The sequence below is a fragment of the Cynocephalus volans genome, chromosome 12 (assembly GCF_027409185.1).
Source record: "Cynocephalus volans isolate mCynVol1 chromosome 12, mCynVol1.pri, whole genome shotgun sequence".
NCBI classification, from domain to species: Eukaryota; Metazoa; Chordata; class Mammalia; order Dermoptera; family Cynocephalidae; genus Cynocephalus; species Cynocephalus volans.
In genome coordinates this window covers 79555437-79583136 of record NC_084471.1, presented here as the reverse complement: position 1 = coordinate 79583136, position 27700 = coordinate 79555437, and the positions used below count along the sequence as shown (strand labels likewise).

At 33.8% G+C, this 27700-nt stretch overlaps 1 protein-coding gene across 1 annotated transcript in view; it reads right to left on the bottom strand.

Annotated features, from left to right (window-relative positions):
- Positions 1-27700, bottom strand: part of CPNE8 (copine 8) — a 207026-nt gene that overhangs the window by 78963 nt on the left and 100363 nt on the right. The window contains exons 8-10 of the mRNA XM_063074742.1: positions 20002-20105; positions 15395-15499; positions 13621-13662 (exon numbers count right to left, since the gene is read on the bottom strand). Of these exons, the coding sequence (XP_062930812.1) occupies positions 13621-13662; positions 15395-15499; positions 20002-20105 (251 nt within the window). The remainder of the gene's footprint in view (positions 1-13620; positions 13663-15394; positions 15500-20001; positions 20106-27700) is intronic.

Sequence of the window (27700 nt, the reverse complement as noted above, 5' to 3'; positions counted from 1 at the left end):
CTTAAAACTTTTCATTTAAGAAGAGGGACAAGACAAAGATGCCCACTCTCACCACTCCTATTTAACATAGTTTTGGAAGTGCTAACCAGAGCAATGAGAAAAGAGAAAAGAATAAAGGGCATCCAAATTGGAAAAGACAAGGTAAAATTTTCCCTGTTTGCAGATGACATTATCCTGTATAAAGAAAAAGCTAAGAAATCTACCAAAAAAACTCCTAGAGCTGATAAATGAATTCAGCAAAGTTGCAGGATACAAAATCAATACACAAAAATTAGTAGCATTTTGTACACCAACAATGAACTAGCAGAAAGAGAAATGAAGAGAGCAAGCCCATTTATAATAGCTGCCAAAAGAATAAAATACCTAGGGACAGATTTAACCACAGAGGTGAAAGATCTCTAAAATGAGAACTACAAAACACTGCTGAAAGGAATTAAGGAGGACACAAAAAGATGGAAAGACATCCCATGATCATGGATTGGAAGAATTAACATTGTGAAAATGTCCATACTACCCAAAGCGATCTACAGATTCAGTGCAATCCCCATCAAAATACCAATGACATTCTTCACAGAAACGGAAAAAACAATCCTAATATTCATATGGAACAACAAAAGACCCCAAATAGACAAATCAACCCTGAGCCAAAAAAATAAAGCCAGAGGCATTGTACTACCTGACTTCAAACTATACTACAAAGCTATAGTAACCAAAACAGCATGGTACTGGCATAAAAGCAGTCAGTCAGACCAATGGAACAGAATAGAGAATCCAGAAATTAACCCACATACTTATAGCCAACTAATCTTCGACAAAGGAACCAAGAGCATACCTCTTCAGCAAATGGTGCTAGGAAAACTGGACATCTGTGTATAGAAGATTGAAAGTAGACCCATACATCTTGCCATATACCAAAACCAACTCAAAATGAATTAAAGACTTAAATATAAGGCCTGAAGCTACAAACCTCCTAGAAGAAAACAAAGGGGAAACACTTTACGATGTAGGACTGGGCCAAGACTTTAGAAATAAGACCTCAAAAGCATAAGCAACAAAAGAAAAAATAGATAAATGGAATTATATCAAACCAAAATGCTTCTGTACAGCAAAAGAAAAAAGAAAAAAAAATCACAGAGTGAAAAGACAACCTACAAAATAGAAGAAAACACTTGAAAATTATACGTCCAACAAAGGATTAATATCCAGAATATACAAGGAACTAAAACACTTTGTAAAAAACTCAAATAATCTACTTTAAATGGGCAAAGGAAATAAACAGACATTTCTCAAAAGCAAATGGCCAACAAGTATATGAAAAAATGCTGAACAACACCAATCATCAGGGAAATGCAAATCAAAAACCATGTTGAGATATCATCTCATCCCAGTTAGACTGGCTATTATCAGAAAGACAGAGAATAACAAATGCTGGCAAGGATGTGGATAAAGGGGAACTCTTATACACTGTTGATAGAACTCTAAATTAGAACAGCCATTATGGAAAACAGTATGGAGGTTCCTCAAACAACTGCAGATAGAACTGCCAATCCAGAAATCCCACTACTGCATATATACCCAAAGGAATGGAAATCATCATGTTGAAGTGACACCTGCACTCCCATGTTTTTCACAGCTCTATTTACAATACCCAAGATATGGGACCAACAAAAATGTCTGTTGATGGATAACTGGATAAGGAAAATGTGGTACATATACATAATAGAATACTATTCAGCCATAACAAGAATGAAATTCTGCCATTCACAGTAGCATCATGGATGAGCGTGTAGAAATTACGTTAAGTGGAATAAGCCAGACACAGGAAAAGAAATTCTGCATGTCTTCATTCACAAGTGTGAGCTAATAAATAAATAAATTAATTAATTAGTTAGTTAGTTAGTTAATTAATTAATTAATTAAATGAAGGAGAGAAATGAAGAAAGAAACAAAGAAAGAAAGAACAGAAGAGAAGGATTACAATGATATATTGAACTTTAGGAAGGAGAAAACAGAACTGTGGTTACTGGAGGTGGTAAAGGGGGAGAGGGAAGGGTGTTAGCAAGAAATTGGTTAATAGACACACAAAAAATTATGTTTGTTATGATCAACATGCTAATTAACCTGATTTGATCTTCACACATTGCACACAGTATTGATATTCAACTTTGTACTGCACAAATATGTGTAATCAATTATGCTTCAATAAAAATGAATTAAACATATCTCATTAATAACTTTGATATTAAACATGTTTAAATAATGGTACTTCAGATATATCAATTTAAGTCAAATATAATATTTAAATTAATTTCATCTGATTATATTTACATTTTTTAATTTGGCTATAGTACTGGTAATAAAGTACTCTGAATTTTTCACCTGGCATTTTATTAAAAGTGTATCCCCAAATAATTAAGCATTCCTAGAAAGCAATGTGACTAATAGGTACGGAACATTCCTCTTACAAACGTTCCACAATTTAGCTTGGACATGTTGTTCTATCATAAATAACTGAGTTGGACATTTTTTGCATAAGCCATTTTTTAAAAAAAATTTTTATTGAATCACAACTGATTATACATGATTTTGGGGTTCAACGTTGAGATATGTTGACCAAATCAGTATTACCAGCATATATATTGTTACAAATCGCACTTATTCTTTATGCCCCTTGTCCAATCTCTGCTGATTCCCCACCCTCCTCCCCCCTCTAATTACACTAGATTTCTTCTCTCCTTCTGAAAGAATAGTGGTTACTCTGTTGATTTGTTGCCTAGATGATCTGTCCAATGCTGAGAGGTGTGATCAGGTCCCCCAATATTATCATAGAGCAGCTGCTTCCTCTGTCACTCTGGAATTGGCTTTGTGGAGAGAGACATCCTCTTCTTTATCTCTGCTGGTGACTCTCCTTGTGTCGATGCACTCCAGTGGCTGGCAGACCATCTGTGTGGTGGTTGTGGTGCCTAGCCACTTTCGTGGCAGCCATGGTTATTGTGGTGACTGTGGTGGACCACCCAGTTGGAGGTGATGTTTTTGGCATATTCCTTGGTGCTGGCAGTGTGCCTGGTTGTGGGAGGGGAGTCCAGTCCCTGGTTCCACGCCTTGGGTCCCCAGGCGGGCCTCAAGGCACTGGCACAGTGTGCCTGGTTGTGAGAAGGGGATCTGATCCCTTGCTCCATGCCTCATGTCCCAGGGCAGACCCGAGGCACTGACAGTTATGTCTGAGCCTGGCAGTGTGTCTGAGCCAGAACTAATTTTTTCTCTTTTGCTTACTTTTAAAGTGGGAGAACTTCCTGTTGGAACCAGTACTTGAGCTGTGTGGTTGAGCTAAATTGCTGCTTTGCTGCTGCTTCCCTAGGGAAGGCTTTTTGTGGTACAGGTTATAATGGTTGACTTTATAGGGAATTCCAGCTCTCCAGAGACCCGGTGCACCTGGGTTGTATAGTAACTCTGATCTGGGCCTGAATCTTTTCATCAAACTGCATCCCATGCAATTCTATATTCCTGACCAGTCCCCTCTGAGTGGCCCTACACTGATTGGGATGCAGATCAGCTGTCCTTGCTGTGCTCCAGCATTCACCTGGTGTGCCCATCTCCCTCACAGCCCATGCTGCAAACACTTCCCTGGGATGGGCTGTGCTCCAGTCCCTTGCAATGACTCACCGGCCTCTGAATGGCTCCCTTTTCTCAGTTGTTCTGGCTCCTCGATCCTGCATGGGTCCACAGGAACCGTATTAGTGGTCTTGCTGGCCTGGGGGCCACCACAGCCCTCTTCTCCACTGCTGCCTCCAAGCAACTCCATGTGAAGGGCAAAGTTGTGGCTTTTGCCGGCTCCTGCTTCATGCACTCTGCAGTTCCAGCCTTAAAGCGGCTGCAGCATGAAATGGTTGGAGCAGTTTTTTCTTTCTCTCATCATGGCTTTTCCCACCTTCATGCACTCCGTAGGTCTCTCCTCCTCTTCCCCTAAGCTCTAGCAGCACCAGCTTGGCTGTTGTTCTTTTTTATATAGTTGTAAATTGGTTAATTTGTGGGAGAGAGTGATGCTGGGGACTGTCTATTCTGCCATCTTGACAGAAGCCTGCATGAGCCTTTTTTTTTTTTCCAGGCTCCTGATAATTATCTTAGAATAGATTCTTAGAAGTGAAATCACTAGACGAAAGTCATAGGGGTATTTTTAAGAATATTAATATGTGTAACTAAATTGGTTTCCAAAAATTTATACCCAACTATAATTCCTTAAGAATATGAAAATAGCTACCTCAATTCACCCTGAGCAGCATTGGGTAATATATTTTAAAATACTTGCCAGTTTGTTTTAAAAAGTTATTTGGTTTAAATTGTTAAAATTGGTTTACATGCTCTTTGTTATATATAAAACCATACATTTTAATTTCTATTTTGTTTTTTGTTGATTACCAGTAAACTTGATTTTTTTTGTCATATTAATTCACCATTTGTGGTTTTTTTTTGATAAATTGCTAGTCTTTGACCCTTAGTAATTGAGTGTGGGCATTTTCTTATTGTACTAGAACCCTTGATACATCAAAGAAATTTTATTTTCCTATCTATGTTGCAATTTATTTTCTAAACTCTTTTGTCTTTTAATTGCACTACATTTTTACTTGTAAAGCTTTATATATTTAAGTCTATGCTCTTCACCAAATGGACAATAAACCCCAAAGCTATTCGACCTGATTGGTCGTCAGGGATATGCAAAGTGAGATATGCCGACTGAGTTACCCACAAGAATGGCTGAAACTTAAAATTTGGATACAGATATTGAGAGGGATATGGAAGAACTGAAACTCTCACACAGTGCTGGATTAAGTTTCACCACATACAGCCAAAAGATATACTCAGATATATTCATGTATCACTGATGATAATAAACAAAACTGGAAACAAACAAACAAAAATCCGTCAATTGTAGAATGAATATATATAGTGCAGCTTATTCATACAGTGGAATGTACTAAAGCAATTGAAATGAACAAATCACCTGTAACAACATGAATGAATATCACAAACTTAATGTCAGACATAAAAGAGTACTTATGATATGATTCCATTTATATAAAATTCAAAACTAGGCAACAATAAACTAAGGAAATAGAAGTCAGGAAAGTGGTATCTTTGGGGAAGGAAGGATAGGGACTGGAAGACGGAAGACAATGGCTTCTGAAGTGCTGGGAAAGCTGTTTCTTGACGTGGGTACGCACTACATGGTATATTCAATTTGTGAAAATTCATTTGCCGTATATTTATGATTTAAGCAATTTGCTATATTACATTGTTAATGATTTACAAAGTTTATTTTCAAAATGACCCTGTAGTTCCATCTCCGACTATGTTTACAAGGTCTTTTAAATTCAGAGATTAATTCATAGTCTTCTATTTTCTTTTCTTTGCGTTTTCCCATTTATGTGAAAATTATTTTGGTCAATGATGTGAGTTTTAATTATTAAGTTAGTTTGAATCTCATACATAAGTTATTTCAAATAATATGAAAGGCTACATTGGTTATTTCCTCATTTATCATGCTTCCTAATCTAATTCAAAAGTAGAAACTTGGTTGCCCTCAAACAAACAGCCCACCTCTCTGAAGTTCTCAACCTGAATTGCAACAGAATGTTGGATTCAGAGAGCTACAGATTTTTATACTAAATCATCTGTGCAGGCCACATTAAAACATTTTCAGATAACTTCAGTTCTTTTTCTGTGACTATTCACTATTGTTGAATGAGGGTTAACTGCAGATATGGCACTAGATGTGGCTGTAGATATGAAATATAGATGTGGCACTATAGATATGAAATATAGATGTGGCACTATAGGTATGAAATATGGATGTGGCACTGTAGATATGAAATGATTTATTTTGGAAAGGTGGACTTTCAACCCAAATCTTTTTGACAGACATTTATAAATCCTCAACTCCACCTATCGGCCCTCATTCCAGAGCTTGCTAGAATATTTTGTCCTAGTCTCAACAGTCCTTTCTCTTTTAAGTTACCTTTCTTCCTTAAGTCTTTTTTCTCTTAAGTTCCCTTTCTAGAATTCAGGCTATCTTTAGTTCTGATTTCTTCTTTCTTTCCCTAGGCTGCATTGTAAAAAAATATTTTCTACTTCTAGGCTGCTCACTTTACTATTCTTTTCTTTCAGTATCGGTTTACTTTTTAAAAAATCATTCCTAGTATTTTGTGGTATAAATTATGACACTGTTGCAAAATAAATTTAGCCTAGTAACAAATATTTACACTCTTTTAATAAACATCTTCATTTATTCCATCTTATTGCCTCCTGAAAACTATAAATAATTACAGAATTAACTTTAGGAAAATCATTCATTTGTGCTAGTGAAAATGATATCATCAGTTCATTGCCTATTTCTCACACATGCAGGAGTTGGTCATTGACTGGATATGCTAGATGACAGCAATAAGGGGTCAATACGATTATGATCTTTCAAGTCTGCAAGTTTGAGATTATAGTAATGCCTAGGGCTTACGTTCAAGGGGTACAAATCAGCAGAGCCAAAGTAAATATAAAAATATGAAGATAACTTTTTTCTACCCATCTGCTGATAACTAGTCACTGCTCAGAGCCTCTTGTGGGCCTTCCCACTACCCCAGCTTTCAAGCAGTTTCCCTCGACTCTTCAGGCCACCCCATAATTCAGCAGTTAAAAGGTAGAACCTGGCAAAGAAAAGGTTTGTACAGATCCTCCCATTGTACAGATCTCATCTGTTTTGATGGTTGATAAACGTTTTGAATATTGCCCCTGTTAATCCCCCAATGGAACAAAACCTGAGAGAGGAAAAGCAGATATAGGTGTGAAATTAATGATGGACATAATGAATTGGACATACTGAAGTATGCTCAATTTCCTCTTTGTAAAATAGTTAACTCTAAGGGCCCCTCGAGCCCCAATGAATCTAATATTATACCAAAATTAGAAATTAATTTATACTCCAAATTTAATGACATTCTAATATAGACAAAAGAATTTAAATAGTAAGGTGATCAAAAAATCAAAATTTATACTATACATGTATTTGCTGACTTGAATTTGTTAATTCTGCTATTGAGTTGGTGAAAGTTATCAGTATTTTGACATAGAATAAAGCAGAATAAAGTAATTAATGTGAATAATAAGAAGGTCATAGACACATGAGTGTAAAATCTCAGATGCCTGCAAATGGTAAGAAAGAGACTGAGGAAATGACAGCTGAATTCATTGCTTACTACCTTATGTTTCATTAGAGAAATAAAATCTCTAATATTATTCAAGATAATTTCATAATTTCAAATAAAGAGTGAGAATGAGAAGATAAATAAGTATTGATAGAGGATCGAGTGATCATTAGAAAGAACTACTTCAAATATCCTCTTTGGTAATATTAAATTAACACGGCAAGAAACTACTACACAAAAGGCATTGCAATCAACAATGTGAGGACTAATACAACAAAACACAGTCCTTGACCTCAGGGAGTTTGCAATTACTATGAAAGATAAAGCAGAAACAAATAACTTCAATATAAGTCATAATGTATTAGATGCGCTAATAAACATTCCTAGTTGGTAAAGTGAACACACAGGAGAGGGGGATTAAATTAACAGAGATGTATGAGGAAAACTTTCACACAACTGCTAGCACTTAAACTGGACCTGGACAGAAAACCAATAGGCAAAAATGAACTCAGAAAGACTTTCCAAGTGATGAGGCTGCTGTCTAAGCCAATATAAGGTGATGGAAGAGGACAGGACAAAGTCTGAAACTGCATAGTTGAAACTGGCTAGAGTACCACTTCTCAAAAATCTATTCTCCAAATGTGTCTTAGCAAAGGGCCAGCATGAAGTGCTTATATAATTTTTTTAAAAAATATTATTGAAAATGAGAAAAAGCTTTTTCCCTGGAACATATATCTGAAAGAATTCAAAATCATTTGAGGCAGGCCAAAGGATATAAAAAACACATCAAATAAAATTAATACATTGTTGAATAAATATTGAAGTTTTTAGTTAAGTCACAGCATCTGACAAGCTGTTAATAAGTGCTCGAAAACAATTCTTATAAAATTAATTAATAGAATCTCTGTTGAGTCTTAAATAAATGAAGACGTACAGAAACTAAAAATTGATTACCACTTTAAGTACATAATACATAATTAAATCAGTCTTTCTTGAGGGCAAGAACTAAAGATTGAACAGAAAGGGGACAAAAAACCTCCTAAGCTGCATTTGAGAAACACATTACCTAAATTTTCAGTAGGTGGATGAAAAAATAGTGAGTAATAAGTAGATTACGAAATTCCATTCATCAACATTTTAAAAAGTCTCAAACAATTGATAGGTAATGGAACAAGGAAAAGAGGCTGAATCTTGTCTGTTGAATACACGTTTAGGACATTCAAGGTTAAATGCAAACAAATAGTGGGCTATTGTAAGGAGGAAGATTAGCTAGAGTAAGTGAGAAAATTTAAAATAAATGAGAAAAATATAAAAGGTTTACAAATGCTCCCCCTAAATGAGTTCTAATGTGTTAGACACATCACAAGTAAATTCTAAAGCACCAGGTCGAGAAGCACTTGGTAATGATGATGCATAAACCCAGAATGAAAACATAAAATGCATTTATCAAATACTATTTTCAAAGGCAACATATTAGAAGATGATCGCATATGTATGGCATTTCACAGATAAATGAAGTTTGCTCTTAGTTATAATAAGTATCACTATGTGAAATGAGTACCTTTGATAAAATGCAGAATGGTAACAATGAAACTTTACTCTCCACGTTCAACAGACTTCACAAGGCAGGATTTTGATTGGCAGTTCGCTAGCTCAGCCTTTTCAGCAAATCATCATTTTCCTGATAGACAGCTATCTACTTGGTGGCCCACTTACAATCAGTCTCATATTAGAGTCACATGGTTTTCATGCAGAGCTGTTCCATTAATGCTCCCTGAATTTTAAATTAAGCTACAAATTCAGCAGAAGCAACTTCAAGCAATTGAAGCTTTTCAACGATATCACCACTGATTGCTTGGTAACCCAGACAAGTCAGTTTCTCAGCACTTTAGCTTTTCAATTGTTGAAATGAAGTTTAAATATTCTTCCTTCACATCCCTCAAAGAAATGGTGGGAATTATGGGAATGATTTTAGTAAAGTGGTTTAACTTGTTGAAAATTAAGTAGATTTAAACTGCTTATTCATACCTACGTCAAAGCAATGTCTCTGCACTCAGACCACTGTCAATATGTTTAAATAAAAAGGACAGATGACTATATCTCTTCTATTATGGATTAACTCAGGGTACCTAATTTAATATCAACTAATTACTTGTTCAAAAGCATTACCAAATTTTTGTGTGCTTCATAGATTCATGAGATGCTCCTTGAAAAATTAATTTCAAGTTGATGAATTGAGTCTAAAATACTCCCAGAATTCTGATGCAAGATCACATCACTTTCTGAAGTTCCCAATCTGTGAATATTTTTATTACCACAATTAACTGAAGTGCCCTAGCTGGTAAAACAAAATGCAACTATAAGCAGCTAATAATGTCAAGTGTTTTCCACTTTAATTTTTGACTGACATCTTCTATTCAGATTGAAAGAGCATATTACTTTATTGGTTTTCTATGGTTAAATTTATAAACAAAATAACTGACCAGTTTTTTTCCATTTTATATGGGGACAATTCTAAACTTTTATTAAATACAGATAAAACATTCCATCAGATATAAAATTACTTATGATGGATATTATATGGGTTATATTAAAGTGTACCTTGAGCTGTTCAATATGGTAGCCACTAGCCACAAGTGTTACAGGGCACTTGAAATGTAGCTAGTCTGAATTGAGATGTGCTGTAAGCATAAAATACACACCAGATTTCAAAGACATATATAAAATTTCTCCTTAGTAATTTTATATTGATTCTATATTAAAATGATAAGATGATTTTTGGATGCACAAAATTAAATAAAATATTACATTAATTTCACTGATTTATTTTTCTTTCTCATGTTACTACTAGAAAATTTAAATTTATGTTTTTTATTGAAAATTGCTAGTCTAGACTGTCAAAAAAAAAAAAAAGGGAGATCCACTGAGCAAATAATGTTTTCTAAGAAGAAGAATCAAAAGTTCTGGCTCTACATATACAATAAAAAATGATACATATACAGAATTTTCAACAAATATTAAATATGACAGGAAGACAAGCATAATGAACAGGAAGCAGTCTCTGTTAATCACAACTGTATCATGAATATATATTGAGTGTTACATCATATTCACTCTGATTTAAGGAAAGGACATCTACACTGGGAAATTATTTCAGATAAAAATACATGTTAATAGTTTCATAACAATGTTTTTATAAAACATGTAACCACAGACTGTATATCAACTTATATAATAATCAATACAGTGATTATTATTATCGAATTATAAAATTAGTATCTGAACTTCATAAAGTGTTTATGCATTACTTTTTATTGAAGACTAATGTGACTTTCAAATTGTATAAAATAGAATATATAATTGAGACGGTTATCAAAAATTATCTAATTATTATTTTAATTTGGTTTTTATGTCATCCCCAAATTGACCATTTTGTTAATATTAAAAAAGCTGTTTTGGTTCATATGGATTATATAGAATTATACGCTGAAATTTTTATATTGAAATATAGAAGAATATTTTGGATTAAATAAAGAGCACTTTATCCAAACATTAAAAAGAAAATAGATCACTTATAAAATTACCAATTTGTCCTCCAAATTATTAAACTAATCATATAATTCATTACCAAGGAATGTTTAAATTTCCCTTAACAAACTTTTCTCCTCTCAATCTCATCCATTTAATGTTCACAGTCCTTAACTCCTCAGACTTCTTTTGGATATGCATGTAGAAGTAAAAATTTTAAAAATAATCAACATATCATCCACTGCTGCCAATCTTACCCGCAAATAGTTGATGATCCAATGACAAAATGAGCTTATGAAATCTAAACCTGATGTCTCAAAAGTAAAACACTATTTTTTTACTGTAAAATATTTCCCCAATCTGGTGGCCTAAATCCTCTCTCTCTCTCTCTCTCTCTCTCTCTCTCTCTCTTTCACTCTAGCTGTCATTCTCTAAGTCTAAGCCAGCTCTTTTATACATTATGCTGGCCTTTTTACCTTTTTAATGTCTGTGAGGATTCTTTCAGAATCCGTAGTACTCATTTCTCTCCACCAAACTTCCTGTTACATAACACTTGCTACCTAGGAACGATTTATCCAATTTTCCAAATAATATAAATTTTCAGGTAATAAAATACTTAAATTATGTTAAATGGTTTCTCAAATAGCCTTTGCATTCTTCATAATTACCACAGTATCAATTATCAAAGTATCAGGGTAAGACCAATGTCCAGGTTGAAGGCTTTTATTTAAGAACCAGAATTTACAATTATAATGCTATAGAAATATAGTCAATTAGTTATGAATGCACTGTTGGAAGCAAACTGCCAGGGTTCAAGTCCTGGCTCCACCATTTATTAGTTGTGTGAGCTTAGGCAAGCTACTTTTATGCCTCAGTTTCTTTATCTGTCAAATGGAATTAACATAGTACCTATCATTTATTGTGAAAATTAAATTAGGAATAACATAAAAAATGCTTAGAGAATACCTGGTACATTAGAAACATTCAATAAACCATCTCCTGGATAGGAATGCTCAAAATTCCCAAATCAAAAAAATAATAATTAAATTCCAAGGTAATTCTGATCCTCAAAGATATTCAAATTTCTTGTGGCTCAGAAGGAGACAGAAGTCATTAGGAAGAGAATCATAGAAACCCACATTCAAAGGAAGAAAATACAATATCTACAATTTCTGCAAATTTAGAATTGAATGTTCATGGATGCAGATGAAATCAATTTTTACACTCCTCATTTCTAAGTGGTCAAATAAAACCATTTTTCCAATTTCCTAAAATTACCAGGGAAAGACCACCATTTTGCCCATCACAAACTAAAATTTAAAATAAGGATATAATAAAGGGCATAAAGTCCTCCTTTACTCATATTGGCATTATTTCCTATTCTGTTATTCTGAGAAGCAAAACTCATTTTCTCAGTAAATCAAGTTTAATAAAGCAATGGAGCATAAGTGCCTATGAGAAAAAACATAAGGTTTTCTGATAAGATTTCTCCAGAATGCATGTAAAATTCTTATACAGAAAACCTTAATAATGAACTAATGAAATGAATACCTGGCAGAAATGAAATATCAGTGGTATAGTAGGGACTATCTCTAAAAGTAAACTTCAAACCAGGGTTACGACTCTTTAGCACAGTCATGTTTGGGATTCAACTTGAAGACTGAAATTCTTGAGTGTTATATAGCTCTTTGGTTGTAGCTGAAGGGTAGGGTAATATCTCCACGTCTCTGTCCAACTACCTTTATCAATTCTTGAAAAGGGGAAAATACTGACTGGATCAAATTTCAGGACACTTATTGGACCATGTACATGAGTGCGTATGGACAAATGTCAGGTCCATGCTTGCATGTGGCTCTCCAATTGGGCATTTTCCTACCCATGCAGCAAAAGGGATGTGGGAGGGGTGCCCCCTAGCACAGGCCAGCTTTCTTGAACTCGTCTCTGTATTCACAGGAGTGCTGAGGTGTCTAGGCCCTGTCATTCCTTTGGGCTTGGTTGTTGGCTTGTATGTAATGCAGAGAGAAAGGTGTTGCTCCGATCTTGATCTTTACCCTCATGGTTCAGCTCTATTTACCAGCGAATTATGGGCTGGAGATGACCACATTAGCCAAGTGAAAAATTACACAAGCCCTTGGTTTTCCCGTTTGTCATTCTCCTTTGGCCTCTGTTTGTTCCCTCCCTTCAGAAACTACCTGGAAAGGCAGTTGTTGAGGACAAAGTAGAATTTAAGTGTTTCTGGGTCCCCTGTTTTAATATCAATTTAAAACACTTCAATGTTAATCCTACTTAAAACAATAGAAACACTGGAAAAAATGCTTAAAGGAGAAGGGGAAAGAGTAGTGGGTTCCCTCTCTTTTAATCTTTAACATCTGCTGTGATATGCAAAACAAGAGTGATTGCAGAGGTCTGGACAACCATTCGGTTTTGGCAATGACCAGACGTAATTCTAGAGTTTTGCTTTGTCTGTTTGTGAGGTGTGTGTGTGGTTTTTTTCCCAGAGGGGGCAGGGGTGGGTAGGAGGATGCAGGTGTTGCACTCAGGTGTGTCTCCTTGAACAGTACGGGACATAAAAGTTATAGGAATCTTCAAAGAGAGCGTGAGACGCAGAAATGCAAGAATCACTACTCTACAGCTATAAGATGTACACAATGAGAAATCATCATGTCCAAGTTGAAAATCTTTACTATGTTACTGGAAATGAGGAGGACAACTCCAAGTTGAAGAAAATACACACATTCTTTTAAAATCTCACCTAAACACCTCAGAAACACTTGGAAAATCAAGACAAAATTGGCAATCTAAAAATTGCAATTAAAAAATGTGGTCATTTCAGTGTACTTGCTTCTTAACGTATATTAAGTTTCAAGAGTAAGAATAAAAGAAAAAAAAAATGTCTTACCTCCCATCTCGATCCCAGTCATACACCTCTACTTTGATTGTTCTGTCCGTGGGAAAAACATACACACAAAGTTACTTAGTAAGATCGAAGTAATACATGACTGAGAATTAAAAAATAAGTTGTAGTCGTTCTCAGATAAAATATGTATGCTTGTAAATTTACAACTTAATTTGAAGTTGATTTTGCTAATATTATTACTATCATTCAATTTATGTTAAAGTGTTTTCTAAAATCTGTATTGATCCTTTAAAGGAAGTAGGGGAAGTGTATGGGGGAAGCACGGGTAGTTTGACACAGCTCCTCGGTGGGGACGTAGGCACCCATGTCTCCACTCTTGAAAACCACTGTCTGAGAAAAGTAGTTCTGAAACTCAGCATGGATCAGAATCACACGGAGGGCTTGTCAAAACATGAATTTTTAATATGTGGAAGCTAAGAATGCTTCTCACAGAAGGGGAGACAGAAGAGTGGTTAGTAAAGGCTGGGAAGGATGGACGGGAAAGAGACATTGGTCAGTGGATTGAAAATCACAACTAGAAAGGAGAAATGAGTTCTAGTTTCTATAGCACCATAAGGTGACTGTAACTAACAATTTATTGCGTACTTTCGAACAGCTATGAAAAAAGCTTTTGAATGTTCCTAACACAAAGAAATGATAAATGATTGAAGTGATGGATATGCTAATTATCCTGATTTGGTCAATACACATTATATACATGTATGGAAATAAAACACTGTACCCCATAAACATGTACAATTATGACGTATCAATTAAAAATAAAACAGGAATTATTGAACCTCTTTCCCAAAGTTTCTGGTTCAGTAGGTCTGAGTTGGGCCCTGAGAATTTGAATTTCTACGAGGTTACCAGCTGATGTTGACAGTGCTAATCAGAAGTGAAAACCACTTTCTTAGAAAAAGAATGAATCCACTTAAATAAAGCTATGACCTTATTAAATAAATAAAATGACAGTTGAGTGGCACAATATATTTCAAAGTAAACTTAACATCTTGGTAATCAATACTTCCTTCTAGGATACTGATTAATAGAATAAATTTGCATTTTTCTAATACACAAGTAACAAGGTAAGTAGAATAACAAAGAGATTGGGTTTTTGCTTTCTATTTGCTTTTCTCTGGGGATGGTAGGGTTTTTATATTATAACGTTACAATAAACTTTCAAAAGAAAAAAACCTTAGACATCAAAAAATCTTTAAGTATATTGTAGGAAGATCTTCAGGACTGCCTTACTCAGTTACTTGTAAAACACCAAAATCTCCCTGTTCTACGTCTATGGAACCTTTATGAATCAACAACCATGAGAATGGTTATGCCAAATTACATTTTCAAGAATATGTCAGGGTTGATAATATATCTAGCCATAGTTTTGCACCTTTGTATATCTACTTATTCCACTCTAGAATGTTAATATCATATAAAAGCCTCAAGGCAGTGAAAATTCTGAACCAACTTTTGAATAATAAGTTTAAATTTCAACTAATATTCAATATATTCTTAGCACTTTGCACATTTTCATTCTTGTAAAATCAGATAGTTTAACGAAATTTTAAATATCCAAATTATCCCTCTTAACCAAATCATTATGAATTTTTTAAAAAGTTATTTGAAAAATTTTGAATAAATCGCCCATGCTTTTGTAAATACACATTTACATAGGTAAAGGCGCCACCTTAATTTTAAAAACTGTCTGACTTAGATTATTAGATCTATAGCGAACATTCGAAATCCTCAGAAATGTTGTCATTTATTTTACCTGTCATGATCTCCATTACATAATGCTCTGACTGAGATCTTGAACGCTTGCCATACGGGATTTAGAGTGTTTTTTACAACTTCTGTTTTATGACAAATTGTAAAACTGTGGGGGAAAAAAAGTTTTCAGTTATTTTCATGACTCAATTATTTTAACTGATCTTTTGCTTTAATAGTCACTCTTCTCTTTTTTTTGTACAGAATAAATGTTGCCGGTCCCTCTGTTGTTAATACATCATTTAATAAAGAGATTTGTGTTCTTAAAACTTTAAAGATTAGCTCACTACAATATAGTCTTTGCAAAAAGTTTTTCAAAAGTAATCTTCTGCTAATTCAATAAACTGTAAAGCTGTCTTGTAAACAATCTCTATAAAAATCATGGTGACATGTTGATAGAGTGATCAATACCCATGGGTCACTAAGAACATGAAGGTCATCGGTAACCCTGAGAAGAGCAGTTTCGTTGGAGTGTTGAAAACAAAAAAACTGGTTGGAGTGGGTTTAAGAAAGAGAGGAGAAACTAAGGCACAGTCTGTGGACAAGATTTTTGAGCTTAGCTATGAAACATAAAAGAAATTGGGGGTGGCTTGAGGGGAAAGATTAGTTAAAGGACAGGTTTTTTTTGTTGATGCTGTTACTTCAAAATTTTTTCAAGATGGAAGAAATAGCAGCAAGATTGTATGCTAAAGGAAAAGATCCAGTAGAGAGGAAGCCATTTATGATGCACGAGAGAGAGGAAAGAAAGGCTGAAGCAATGTTGTTTAAGTAGATGAGTACATGGGATCCAGGGCACCTGGGGGTGTTGACGTTGAGAGCACAGTCAATCCGCAGGAACATTCAGGAAGACAGAGTAAGTGTGGTGATGGGATTATGAGGAAGTGCTCCAATTGCTTCTGTTTTCTTACAAAATAGGAAGCATGATCATGAGCAAAGGAGGAGGACAAGCAGAAGTGCTAAAGGGTCTGAGATAGAGGGAAAGTTCATGGATTAAGAAAAAGGCGCAGGACTCCTAGGGAGCCCCAAGGGCCCATTTAACATTAACATCATGAACTTATAACAACACCACTTTGCAGGTTTTTCTTGATCCAAGCTGTTGGCTGTATTTAGCTGAAGAATTCCTAGAGGGAAGAAAGGTAGCACTTCATAATAAGGAGTAGAACCCTTGGAGCCTTAAACTCGGTTTTCTGATTCAAATTCCAGTCCTATTTCCACCAAATTATTCAGTCTCCAGTCATCAATCAGCTCCTGAAAATGTTTTTGCTTAATGTGAATTTTTTGCAGCAGTTCATGGGCTAGAAAATGTTTAGGATGATCTTAGTTAAAACTATACCTAAACCCAGACTTTACCAAGACGTTAGTCATAGTTGTTCCAAATGCAGAATCTCTTTAACAGTCATGCTACATGAGAATATTACATAATTACCATAGTGAATATACTGCACCTAACCCCCAAAAGAAAATATTCTCCTTTTAAAAAGACTTCGAGTCCATTTTCCTCCTCTCACCAAGAGGGGTCTGTTTCTATTAAGAGATAAGATAGAAACACAATATAAAAGGATGGAATTTTCATTACAAGTCTCATGGCAGTAGTGCCCTCCCCTTCCTGGTAGTATCCTCTCCCATGTAAAGAAACTAATGTCACTAAATGGGCAGAGCTCAGGAGAATATGTCTTTGGTCAAATGTTCTCAACGTTGACTGCCCTGCAGCAGTTTAAAAGCCACTGGGGGCAAAAAGGGTTAAAAGAAAGATATAGGGCAGACAGAGAAGACTCCAAAAAGTGTAATCAAATGTCTAAAGCAGAGGGAAGAAAAGCAAACAAGATAGGCAAGAAGTAAGGGAGGAAAACACAGGGGGAAACAAGTGGGAAAAAACAAAAGTACAAAAAAATGATTAAGAAAAATGCATAGGGACCCAACTAAGGGCAGAAGACATCGCTGCATGTTGGTTTGTTTCCAAAGCAGGCATCTGCTTCCTTTGATAATTTATACATTTTTAAACATCTGCAAAAGGGATTTTTCTTCCCCTATATTGTATTCTCATATATATATAGCTAGTCTTTGGTATGGTGATAGATATAGCTAGATGAGAGAGAAAAAGCAGGAGGGAAGGAGAGAGAGAGAGACCAGCTGACCATCCTCAAACCAACATACTCGACTGTGTGCTGACTTTTTGGCCTCTTTGCTTAGAGTTAAATAAAAATTTCTGTTATGTTCATAGTATTACCAGCTGCAGTAATTAAATACTTTGAAACCTCTCCTCTTAAGAAAGTGACTCATCACCTTAGTGAGCTATTTATGAGCCAGGTAGTCATTTATCTCCTATTAATCATTCCCACTTGTAATGCATTAGATATGATATAGACAGCAAAATCTCCCTAGTAAGAATTCCAGTGTTAGTGTAACTAGTGAAAGTTCCGAGAGGAGTTTGATGTGGCTTTTTCTAACATTCAGGAACATTTCTATGTAAATATAATGTGTATGTATCTGTGTATTACAAATAGAATTATAAAAATATTTTTATTAAATAACCTGTATTAAGATAATGTAAATGAGGCCATTTACCAAAAACAGCTATTCCAAGGAAAAATTATTACCTAATTGTGAATACAGGTCAAGTTATTAAATAAATGTGAAAGCAAGAAAGTAAGAATTTATAAATATATTATAAATAAATAGAATTTATAAATTATAATATAAATTATAATATAAGTTTTTCTCTCCCATAAAATGAGCTTCATGCATACTAGGCAACTGACAATTACCTATATTCAAATAAATGTTAAAAGTATGGGTAAAATATTTGTAGTTAAAAATATACATTTACACATAAAAAATGAGGAATAAATGTATTTTTTACTCATTCAAAACTCATCAAAACAAAACATATACATATATATATTCCATTTGGTTCCAGCTGGTGAACTAGTTCTCTTGTGTGTGAATATATATGAAAAGTTTTCTGCAATTGGAGTCACCAAATTTTAGAATAGCTGTTTTTAAACAAGTTGTGATTTTTGGATTAGTTGTACTTTTTTCTTAATATTTAGATTTTATTTAATGAATAAGTTAGTAACATTTTTATAAGCATAATAAATTTTATAATAAAAGTATCACCAGAAGAATTAAATGTGTGATAAATTGAAATCAAATAATTGTACAACTAATCTTTATAAATAAAGAAAACTAAAAAGAATAAAATTTAAAATTCAGGAAAAAATTAGTTCAGACAAAAGGAGACTTAAGAACACTGCGATTCAAAAAATTTTGAACTATTCTTTAGTTTTTTTAATCCTTAAAATGACTGGTAATTATTATTTTCTTCACTGTCCAGTATTTTTCATGTGTAAAATTAGTGCTCACATATAAAAGATACTCTGAATTTTTTACCATCAAAATGGAAGGGAAGTACACAAAATCCAGTAATATGACACCATAACAAAAATATCCAAAAACATCAACAAAAATCTCATAAGTAAATCATCATTCTAAAATGTCCAGTGTATTCACTTTAAATAGCAAACATTCTATTTTTATGTAACATTTTATACAATTACTATATAACATTATACGTTATATAATTTCGTTTATAAATGTAGCAGTAGTGACAGATTTTTTTTTCATTTATTGCCCTCATTTTTAATTTCCAAATAACGTTTTCTCTTTAGCTAATATTTTACTATAAATAGTTAAAGAAAACAAAAAAGGAAACATTAAACTATAAGACGATAATAATAACAGCTAGCATTTAAGCTCTTCATATGTGTCAGGCAAATTTCTAAATGGTTTTTGTGTAGTAACTCATTAATCTTCTCAACAACCCTGTGAGGTAGTTATGATTATTACCCAATTAACAGATGAAGCAACAATCTCACATAGGTTAAAAACTTGCTCATGTCCCATAACAGGGTCATGATTTAAATTTAGGCTGCAGAACTTAGCAATATTTTTAGCTATTAAACATTCTCATGAATACTGACAGTACAATATGAATCACAAAAAACAATAGTCAAATATATTTAGTGGTAGATCCATACATATTAAATTATACTCTATAACCTATGAATACATATTCAAAACACACAGAAACCAGTCTAATCATGACTGGCAAAAATATACAAATTACTGGAATATAATGAAAATTTTTATTGAAGGCTAGACTCAGGTATTATTTTTAAAAAACTGTAGCATAAAAAACAACCCATAAAATCCACATCCTTCTCTAGGAAAATAGTTTGAGTTTAATTCTATAGCAAATGCATTTGAGAATTTAGGTATATACAAAATATAATTTTTCCATACTGTTAAGGCAATATTATAATTTTATTAAAGGTAAAGAGGAAATGTTTCTACGAAACTGGAAATTAGTAAAGGAGTTCCATGTTTTAATGGCTAGTGCTCTGGACTCTGTAACTGGAAATCATTTTAATTATCAAAAAAACATAAAATGCTTATAAAGTTACACATTATTATTGAGATGCAAAAATCACATCAATTTTTAAAATACCCAAATATTTTACTCCATTTATCAACTTAATGAGCTTCTCTGAGAAAAAATAATTCAGATATCATCTTCACCATAAAGTTTAAATGCATAAAAGATAAATCTACCTGCCATCTTCATTACTTCGATAAAATACAAGAAAAGGATCCGATTTTCCAAAGAAGTCCTTCTTGTCCAATTTGTTTGCACAAAATTGCATCAAAACAGCATCCTAAAAACAAAATTAATAAAGTAGCTCAAAGTTTGTGCTGTAAATAACTAGAAACTACAGACACAAGCAAGACTTAACAGGAAAACACATTTGCCATTTTAATGCAAATGGCCAAGTATGGGAGAGTCCCAGACAACATAACATTGCTTTTTGTGCGACTAAAAATTTTGCTTGAATTTTTCATTTTAGTTACAAAATCATTACTTTTCAAAAACCTTTATCATTTCCCCCTTGATAAGTGATACTAAACTAGATGACTCTATATATTCAAAAATTATCACACACGACCTTTGTTCATATCCTCAGTGTTCAGGTACACATTGTTAAAATGTAAATTGCTTTTTTTGTAAATTCTTGTTCACTAAGGAAATGCTAGGCATCTACTACATGTCTACTATGCAGTGGATGTTGAGATGTATTAGATGATTAGACGAGGAACAAGACAGATAAGACTCTGAACACATAGTTTGTAATCTAGTCATGGAAAGTTCTTTCTTAATTATGCAAAAGTGTATCACAATGTCTCAATAACTACATTTTAAAATAATTAGTATGATATTGGGCCTTAAGAAAAGTAGAGCACCTTCATTTTCATCCATAGCTTAAAGTACTTATTTGTATCTTATTTATTATGTCAAACCAATCATTTTTATTAATTTATAACTCACGCTCTCACAGTCTTCATAATTTAAAGGTAAACAAGCTAGAGTATCATAAGTCAAAGAAGTTACACATTATTCAATTAAGTAGGATAAACATTTTTTTAAAAGGTTGAAAATGTATAGTCAATTAAAAATTAAAATCAATAATTTTGTTTTTTGTGTGTATGTGTTTTAACTAAAAGGAAATGCTAAAAGTTTTGGTAAGAGGTGGAGTGGCAAAGTAATTCAGATTAAATCAATTGGTCATAGTTTTGGATACCATGTGGTGAAAATGTTAACAATGTCTAAAAAGGCGTTCTCTTATCCACTATTTCTTTATTTTGCAGAGTCCAGCAACACTTATTAAGCATGACCTAAATTCTTATTTCCTCTCAGTAATTCCAGAAGACTATACAAAAGATGATGCTTTCTCTCTTTCTTCATTCATTCATCCATTTATTTACTTAGCTTCCATTTCTCAAGCAATACTCAAGCTAGAACCCAGGAACAGGGTGATGAACAAGAAAATCTTTGCTCTTGGAAAGGCCAGATTTCTAGATTTCTCATTTGCAAAAGTAATGATATAGTGTTATTTTACTTTATTATTTAGCATATAACTGTGATAACTTCTGTCAGAGGAACATTCATAAGAGAGCAGGAAATAGACTTATAGCCAGGCATATTCATGATATATGTCTTAAGGAAAATTTTAAAAAGAACCGAGGCAAGAATAACATGGACATCACAATCACCTCAAACCTTTCAGCCATGATTATTTTTATTTTCAAATTTGAGTTTTAAAGATCAAAGATGTCTATACTATCCCTTAAGGAAGCAGGAAAGAATCACCCTCGACAACTGAACTATAAAATCGAGGGCAGGATTGAGAAGGAAAGACTGTTTGGTTATATTTGTTTTGAATGCCCTTTCATCTCCTCATATAGAGGTTTTCTAAGAACATGGGGACATTCCAAGGACATTGCCTTTTTAATGCTTTCTATCTATGATAATTTTTATAAAAATCTTTCTCTACCTATTAATAGTAGATCTGGCTACAGCCATTATGAACGATGGCTTTCTATTTTTTTTTTTTTTTCTTTTCTTGATGCAGAAAAACATCACTCCTTTTTAGTACATTCCCCCAAAGCACCCAGACCAAAACACAAACTTCAAAAAAACATTCTGTTATACTTAAAACGCATAATGAAAAATGCATTTTGAAATGTATATATTTCTAATTGATTACAAATAAAATTTCAAGGGAATTTATTATTATTAAAGCATAAATTTTTGTATTATCAAACATAAGCTTAATACCAACTTTCAGTTTTTCAAATTATATACCTGAAGGCTTACAAAGTGAATAACTGATTCAAAGTAAAGATTTCTTTGAATTTAGCAAATTATATAACCTTGGGGAAAAAATGTATTTTTGCAATTATCCAGGCTAACAACTTAACAGGAATTCCATTTGTATCAAGCACAAAAGAAATCTAATTTGGGATGGAAGATAAGCATTTACATACTTTTAGAAATACACAAGCATCATTGCAAAGCTTTTGTGTGTTTGTTTGTTTTTATCTCTTTGGCTTACGGCCACCTGATAGATTTTTAAAAACTCTCTTCAATAGTCCACACCAGTATAAAAAAACTTTCTATTGAAGAAATCCACTTCGATGTTTCATAGACACTTCTAACAAGTTCAAATCTAAACACCTCCTATCTCTCCATAAACTTGCTTCTCCTATAATTTTCCCAGACCGAACAGCAGCATCATCATCCACCCAAATGCTCCAGGAGGCCATCCTCAACTCCTCTCTTTCCTTCACCTTCTGTGCAGTTCACCACCAAGCAGGACCATTCTACCTCTAAAGCTTTTCTCAGATCTTCACTTCAGCTTCACTGCCACCACCTCAGTCCAGGCCAACCTTATCTCTCACCTGGATATGTGCACCTGCATTTATTTAACTCTTCCACTTCCACTCTTGGACCTGTCCAATCCCTTCTCCACTCAGCACACATAGTAAAGTTCTCAAAATATGAAAGAAATCATATTGCTCACAACTTAAAATAAATCAAGGCTTTTCCTTGCATTTAGCATACATGTAGAATCTTAAACATGGTCTACAAAGGGCAACGTCAAATGGGCTCTGAGCAGCCTTTCCCACTTTAATCTTGTGAAGTTTTAACTCTGTCATCCCCCACTGCCAGCTCCTGGCCATCACACACCAGACACATTCCCTTCCCACCTTAGGATCTTACCCAAGCTGTTTACTCTGCTGATTTCTTACCCTTCGACTGGCAAATCACTACTCCTTCTTTAGGTCTTAGCATAAATATCACTTGCTTAAAGAGGCCTGCAATTATCCCCTCCCCAATACAAATTAGAATATCATTGTACTCTCTGACAATATATTTGAGTCACTTAGCACATATCATGGCATATTTTACCTGCATTGTCATCTGGTTAATGTCTGCCTTTCCCACAAACTATGTGTTCATTAAAGACAAGGACCAGGATTGTTTGTTGTATTTTTTTTTTTTTCTTGTTGTTATATTCCAAGCATCAATTCCAGGGACATTACCGCATTTTGTGAATACTGTTGAATTAATCAGTGAGAACAAAGAATATTCTTGTGGATAATTTCAAGCTACTTTTAAAATACTGAGTGAAGAAACATTCCCAATAGGACTGCTAAACTACATTAATTTTCACTCTGGCATTTGATTAGATATATTATAAAAGTTTCATTTGAATAAAACTATGTGATGCTAAATTCAGATAATGAGGATTATCATGTTAAAAATAAACATTTGTGCAAATTTATGATTTACACAACCCTCAATTGCTGCCTTTTTCCCTGCAGAGTATCCATCTGGGGGAGGTATTAAGAATATTACCATTTTTAGAAGAAAATATAGGAGAAAAGCTTCTTGATATTGGCCTTGGCTAATATTTCTTGGATACAACACCAAAAGCACAGGCCACAAAAGCAAAAACAGATAAGTGGGATTACACCAAACTAAAAAGCTTCTGCACAGCAAAGAAAACAATAAAAAAATGAAAAGGCGACTTACAGAATGTGAGAAAATATTTACAAACCATATACCCGAGAAGTGGTTACTCTATTAGGAACTCCTACAACTCAAAAGCAAAAAACAAACAAAAACAAAAGCAGAAAAATATACAAGCCAATTTAAAAATGGGCTAAGGAACTAAACAGACATTTCTCCAAAGAAGACATACAAATGAGAGGTGTTCATCATTACTTATCATCGGGGAAATGCAAATTGAAACCACAACCAGATTTGCCACACACCTGCTAGAATGGCTGTTACCAAAAGCACACACAAAAGGTAAGTGTTGGTGTGGCTATGAAGAAAAGGAAACCCTTGTACATTGTTGGTGGGAATGCAAACTCGTGTAGCCACTATGGAAAACAGTATGAAGGTTCTTCAAAAAATTAAAAATAGAACTACCACCACATGATTCAGGAATCGCACTCTGGGTATATATCCAAAGGAACGGAAATCAGTCTCAAAGCAATATCTGCACTCGCATGTTCATTGCAGCATTATAAACAATAGCCAAGACATAGAAGCAACCTAAACATCCATCAATGGATGAATAGATAAAGAAACTGTTACATATATAGAAAATTTATATATAAAATGGCATATTATTCAGCCTTTAAAAAAGAAGAAAATCCTGCCATTTGCAGCAATATGGATAAACCTGGAGGATTTTATGTAAGTGAAATAAGCCAGACAAAGAAAGATAAATGTTACATGATACCACTTCTACGAGAAATCTGAAATAGCTAACATCATAGAAACAGAAAGTAGATTGATAGTTTCCAAGGGTTGAAAGAAGGAGGAAACTTGGAGGTGTTAGTCAAAGGGTACAAAGATTCAGTTATGCAAGATTAGTAAGTCCTACAGATCTACTGTACAGCATGGTGTTTATATTAACAGTACTATATTGCATACTTAAAAATTTGTTGAGTGTAGATCTTATGTTAAGTATTCTTATCATAAAAATAATAATAATAAAGAGGGTGGGAGAAACTTTTGGAGACGATGGATATGTTTATGGCACAGATTGTGATAATGTTTTCATGGGGGTATACTTATCTACAGACTCGTTAAGTTGTATATATTAAACATTTACAGCTTTTAATATGTCAACCATACCTCAATTAACTGGTTTAAGCAAAAGAATATTAGCATTTTACAAATAAAATATAATGTGGAAATTAAAGCTCCAAGAACATAACCTCACTCAAATGCATAATGAAAGAAGCAAGACAGAAATTTAGGTGTCTTGACTCCAAAGCCAATGCTCATTGCTCAAGTTAATAACTGATAATTTGTATGAAAGAAAAAGTAATATAGATTTACATGATGTTCAGTGGAAAATAAAAATACTTTATGCAAAATTCTAAATGATAATACCTTATACTTTTAAAGTTCCCTAAAATATAAATTAAAAAGGCCTTGATTCTTCCAAACTATAAACATTGCTTTTCATATACTTGTGAATTCTACTATACTATCACTGTAATAAAATATTATTTTGAGATTTACAAGTATTAACAATGATGCTGATTATCAGTAAGACCGTAGCCAAGAACAAAAACATAGAAAACATAAAATGAAGTTAAACCAAGATTCTAAGCAATATTCATAAAAATTGTAGACATATAATTTCTAAGTATGAGAATTATGTGTTTACTCATTGAAAGATGATTCCAGTTGTTCTTAAAGTCTTAGTAGTTGAAAGTGGGATGAAAATACCTAGAGCACTAAGCAACATATTGCACTTCATTTGCATGGAAGCTGTAGAAGAATTTTCCATGTTGTTCCAAGCAAGACAAAAGAATTAAAAGTAGAAGATATTTAAGATGCAGCCTGGCTCAACCTATGCCCTTGGTATCTTGGTTCTTTATTGAAATACAACTAATAATAATGTGTTCATAGCGTACTTATACAAAATCATCACAATGAATTCAATATTTTGACAAAGGAACATTAATATCACCAGAAAGAACATGGATCTTATTGACTGTGAACTTCCTTTTGTCTTTCTTCCCTCGTTATACAAAACACCTACTAACATATACATATACAAATACAGAGACAAGAAGTATAAAAGATGATTTGATGACAAAATTGGAAAAATCATTATGTCATTTTAGCAATATAGGATGGTAGGTCATATTTCTGCATTTACATAATTATACTATTTTTGTTAAGGCATTTTTAGTATATGCAAAACACTTTCATATACATTATGTTATCATATTTAATGTTATGGTAGTCAGTTATAAGGGCTGGAAGAATTTTTTAAAATATATTAGCCACTGATTCACATTTGGGTTTTTTCCTTCAAATATGAAGAGTAAAGCCAAAATATGCCACCCCAAAATATACTTCTTTGCATATTTCAAGATGGCTATTTAGAGGGACTGCAGATACAGGAACAGCTCTAAAAAGCCATCCTTTGTGAGGGAGATTTGCATCTATAGAGGAAATCTACAAAACAGCAGATGCCTACATGCTCTCACTGACAGACTGAAAGTCTAACACTTTTAAAGGTCTGACAGAGAAAATTTTATCACCACTACCATCTCTTCTTTCTGAGGCTACCTGTGGGGCTTCATCTGCATAACAAGATGGCTTTGCTCACCATACCTGTCCTGCCCTCTCCCTGCCATAACCTGTCACCACATTCCAAGTCTCTATTCCATTCTGTATGGTATAAACACTTCAACCATCTGTCTCTTCTGAGTCTCATACTTTTTTGTGTGGCTCCTGTACCTTTGCAGGAATTATAAAGATTAAATACAGATTATAAATGTTGTTTGTTTTTTCTCCTGTTGATCTGTGGACCATCAATTCATTTCAGCAGACTTAGACTCGAGACTTCAGAGGGAAAGTTTCAACTTCCCTACAGTTCTCAAATGACTAAATAAGACAAAGCACAAATTAGTAGTAAAATCTAAGCTGAACTTCAGTCTGCTGATCTTTAACAGCTTTATACTGATGGTAGCTTTGGGGTATTGTACAGATGAGAAAACTGAGACTGAAGTGACTGTGACCTGCCCAGGTGAACAATACAATGAGAAGAAAAAGAATAGGAAGGCCCCAATTTGCATGTATTTTAACTACGTACATTCTAATATTTGTGTTTAATTTTTACTTAATTCTCTCCACAAGCCTGTTACTACAGTTTCCTATTGTTATCTCACTGCCCTCCCCTCCTGCGTCTCTGCCAGAACCCCAAAGGTTATCTAATCAATTGGAATATATAGTTTTGATCATTGTTGGCAAGTAATATCATATGTTTTTTCTGACCGTATTTTCTCAGAAATATGATATGCAAACAAAGGTACCATATTTCTCTCAAATTTTAAAAAACCTCTTGGGATAATAAAATAAACCATAGCTCTCTATTTAAAAACTGTGGCCCATGTCAAAGTATTAAGCAGCTTTTAATATTAATGGGGAGCTTCTGTTCCTAAAATCATCAAGCAAAAATTGAAAATAAAGAGCCCTAAAGGTCTAATCTAGGGAAAAGTTTTTTCTCCGGACAAAACAATTCTCAGAGATCTGCTGGGCTACATTAAACAGATAATACTGCTTTCAGATTAAGCATACCATCCTTATTTCTATGGTAGAACATCACAGCCATCACCTCATTTCTTGACGACAGTGAAATTACTGAACATGAGTCAATAGGTATATCAGCAAATCACAACTAAAAGTAGCAGTTTTCTAAAAACACAGACCATGCACTCTAAGCAGTCATATATCCCTATTTGGAGTGGCAGGTGGTCCTTTCTTCAAATGTGGTCTTCCCAAGCTAACAAAAGATGGAACCAGTAAAAATTCTGGAGTAATTCTATTAGAAACATGAGGAAAAAATACGTTACATGAAAGGGCTAAATTCAA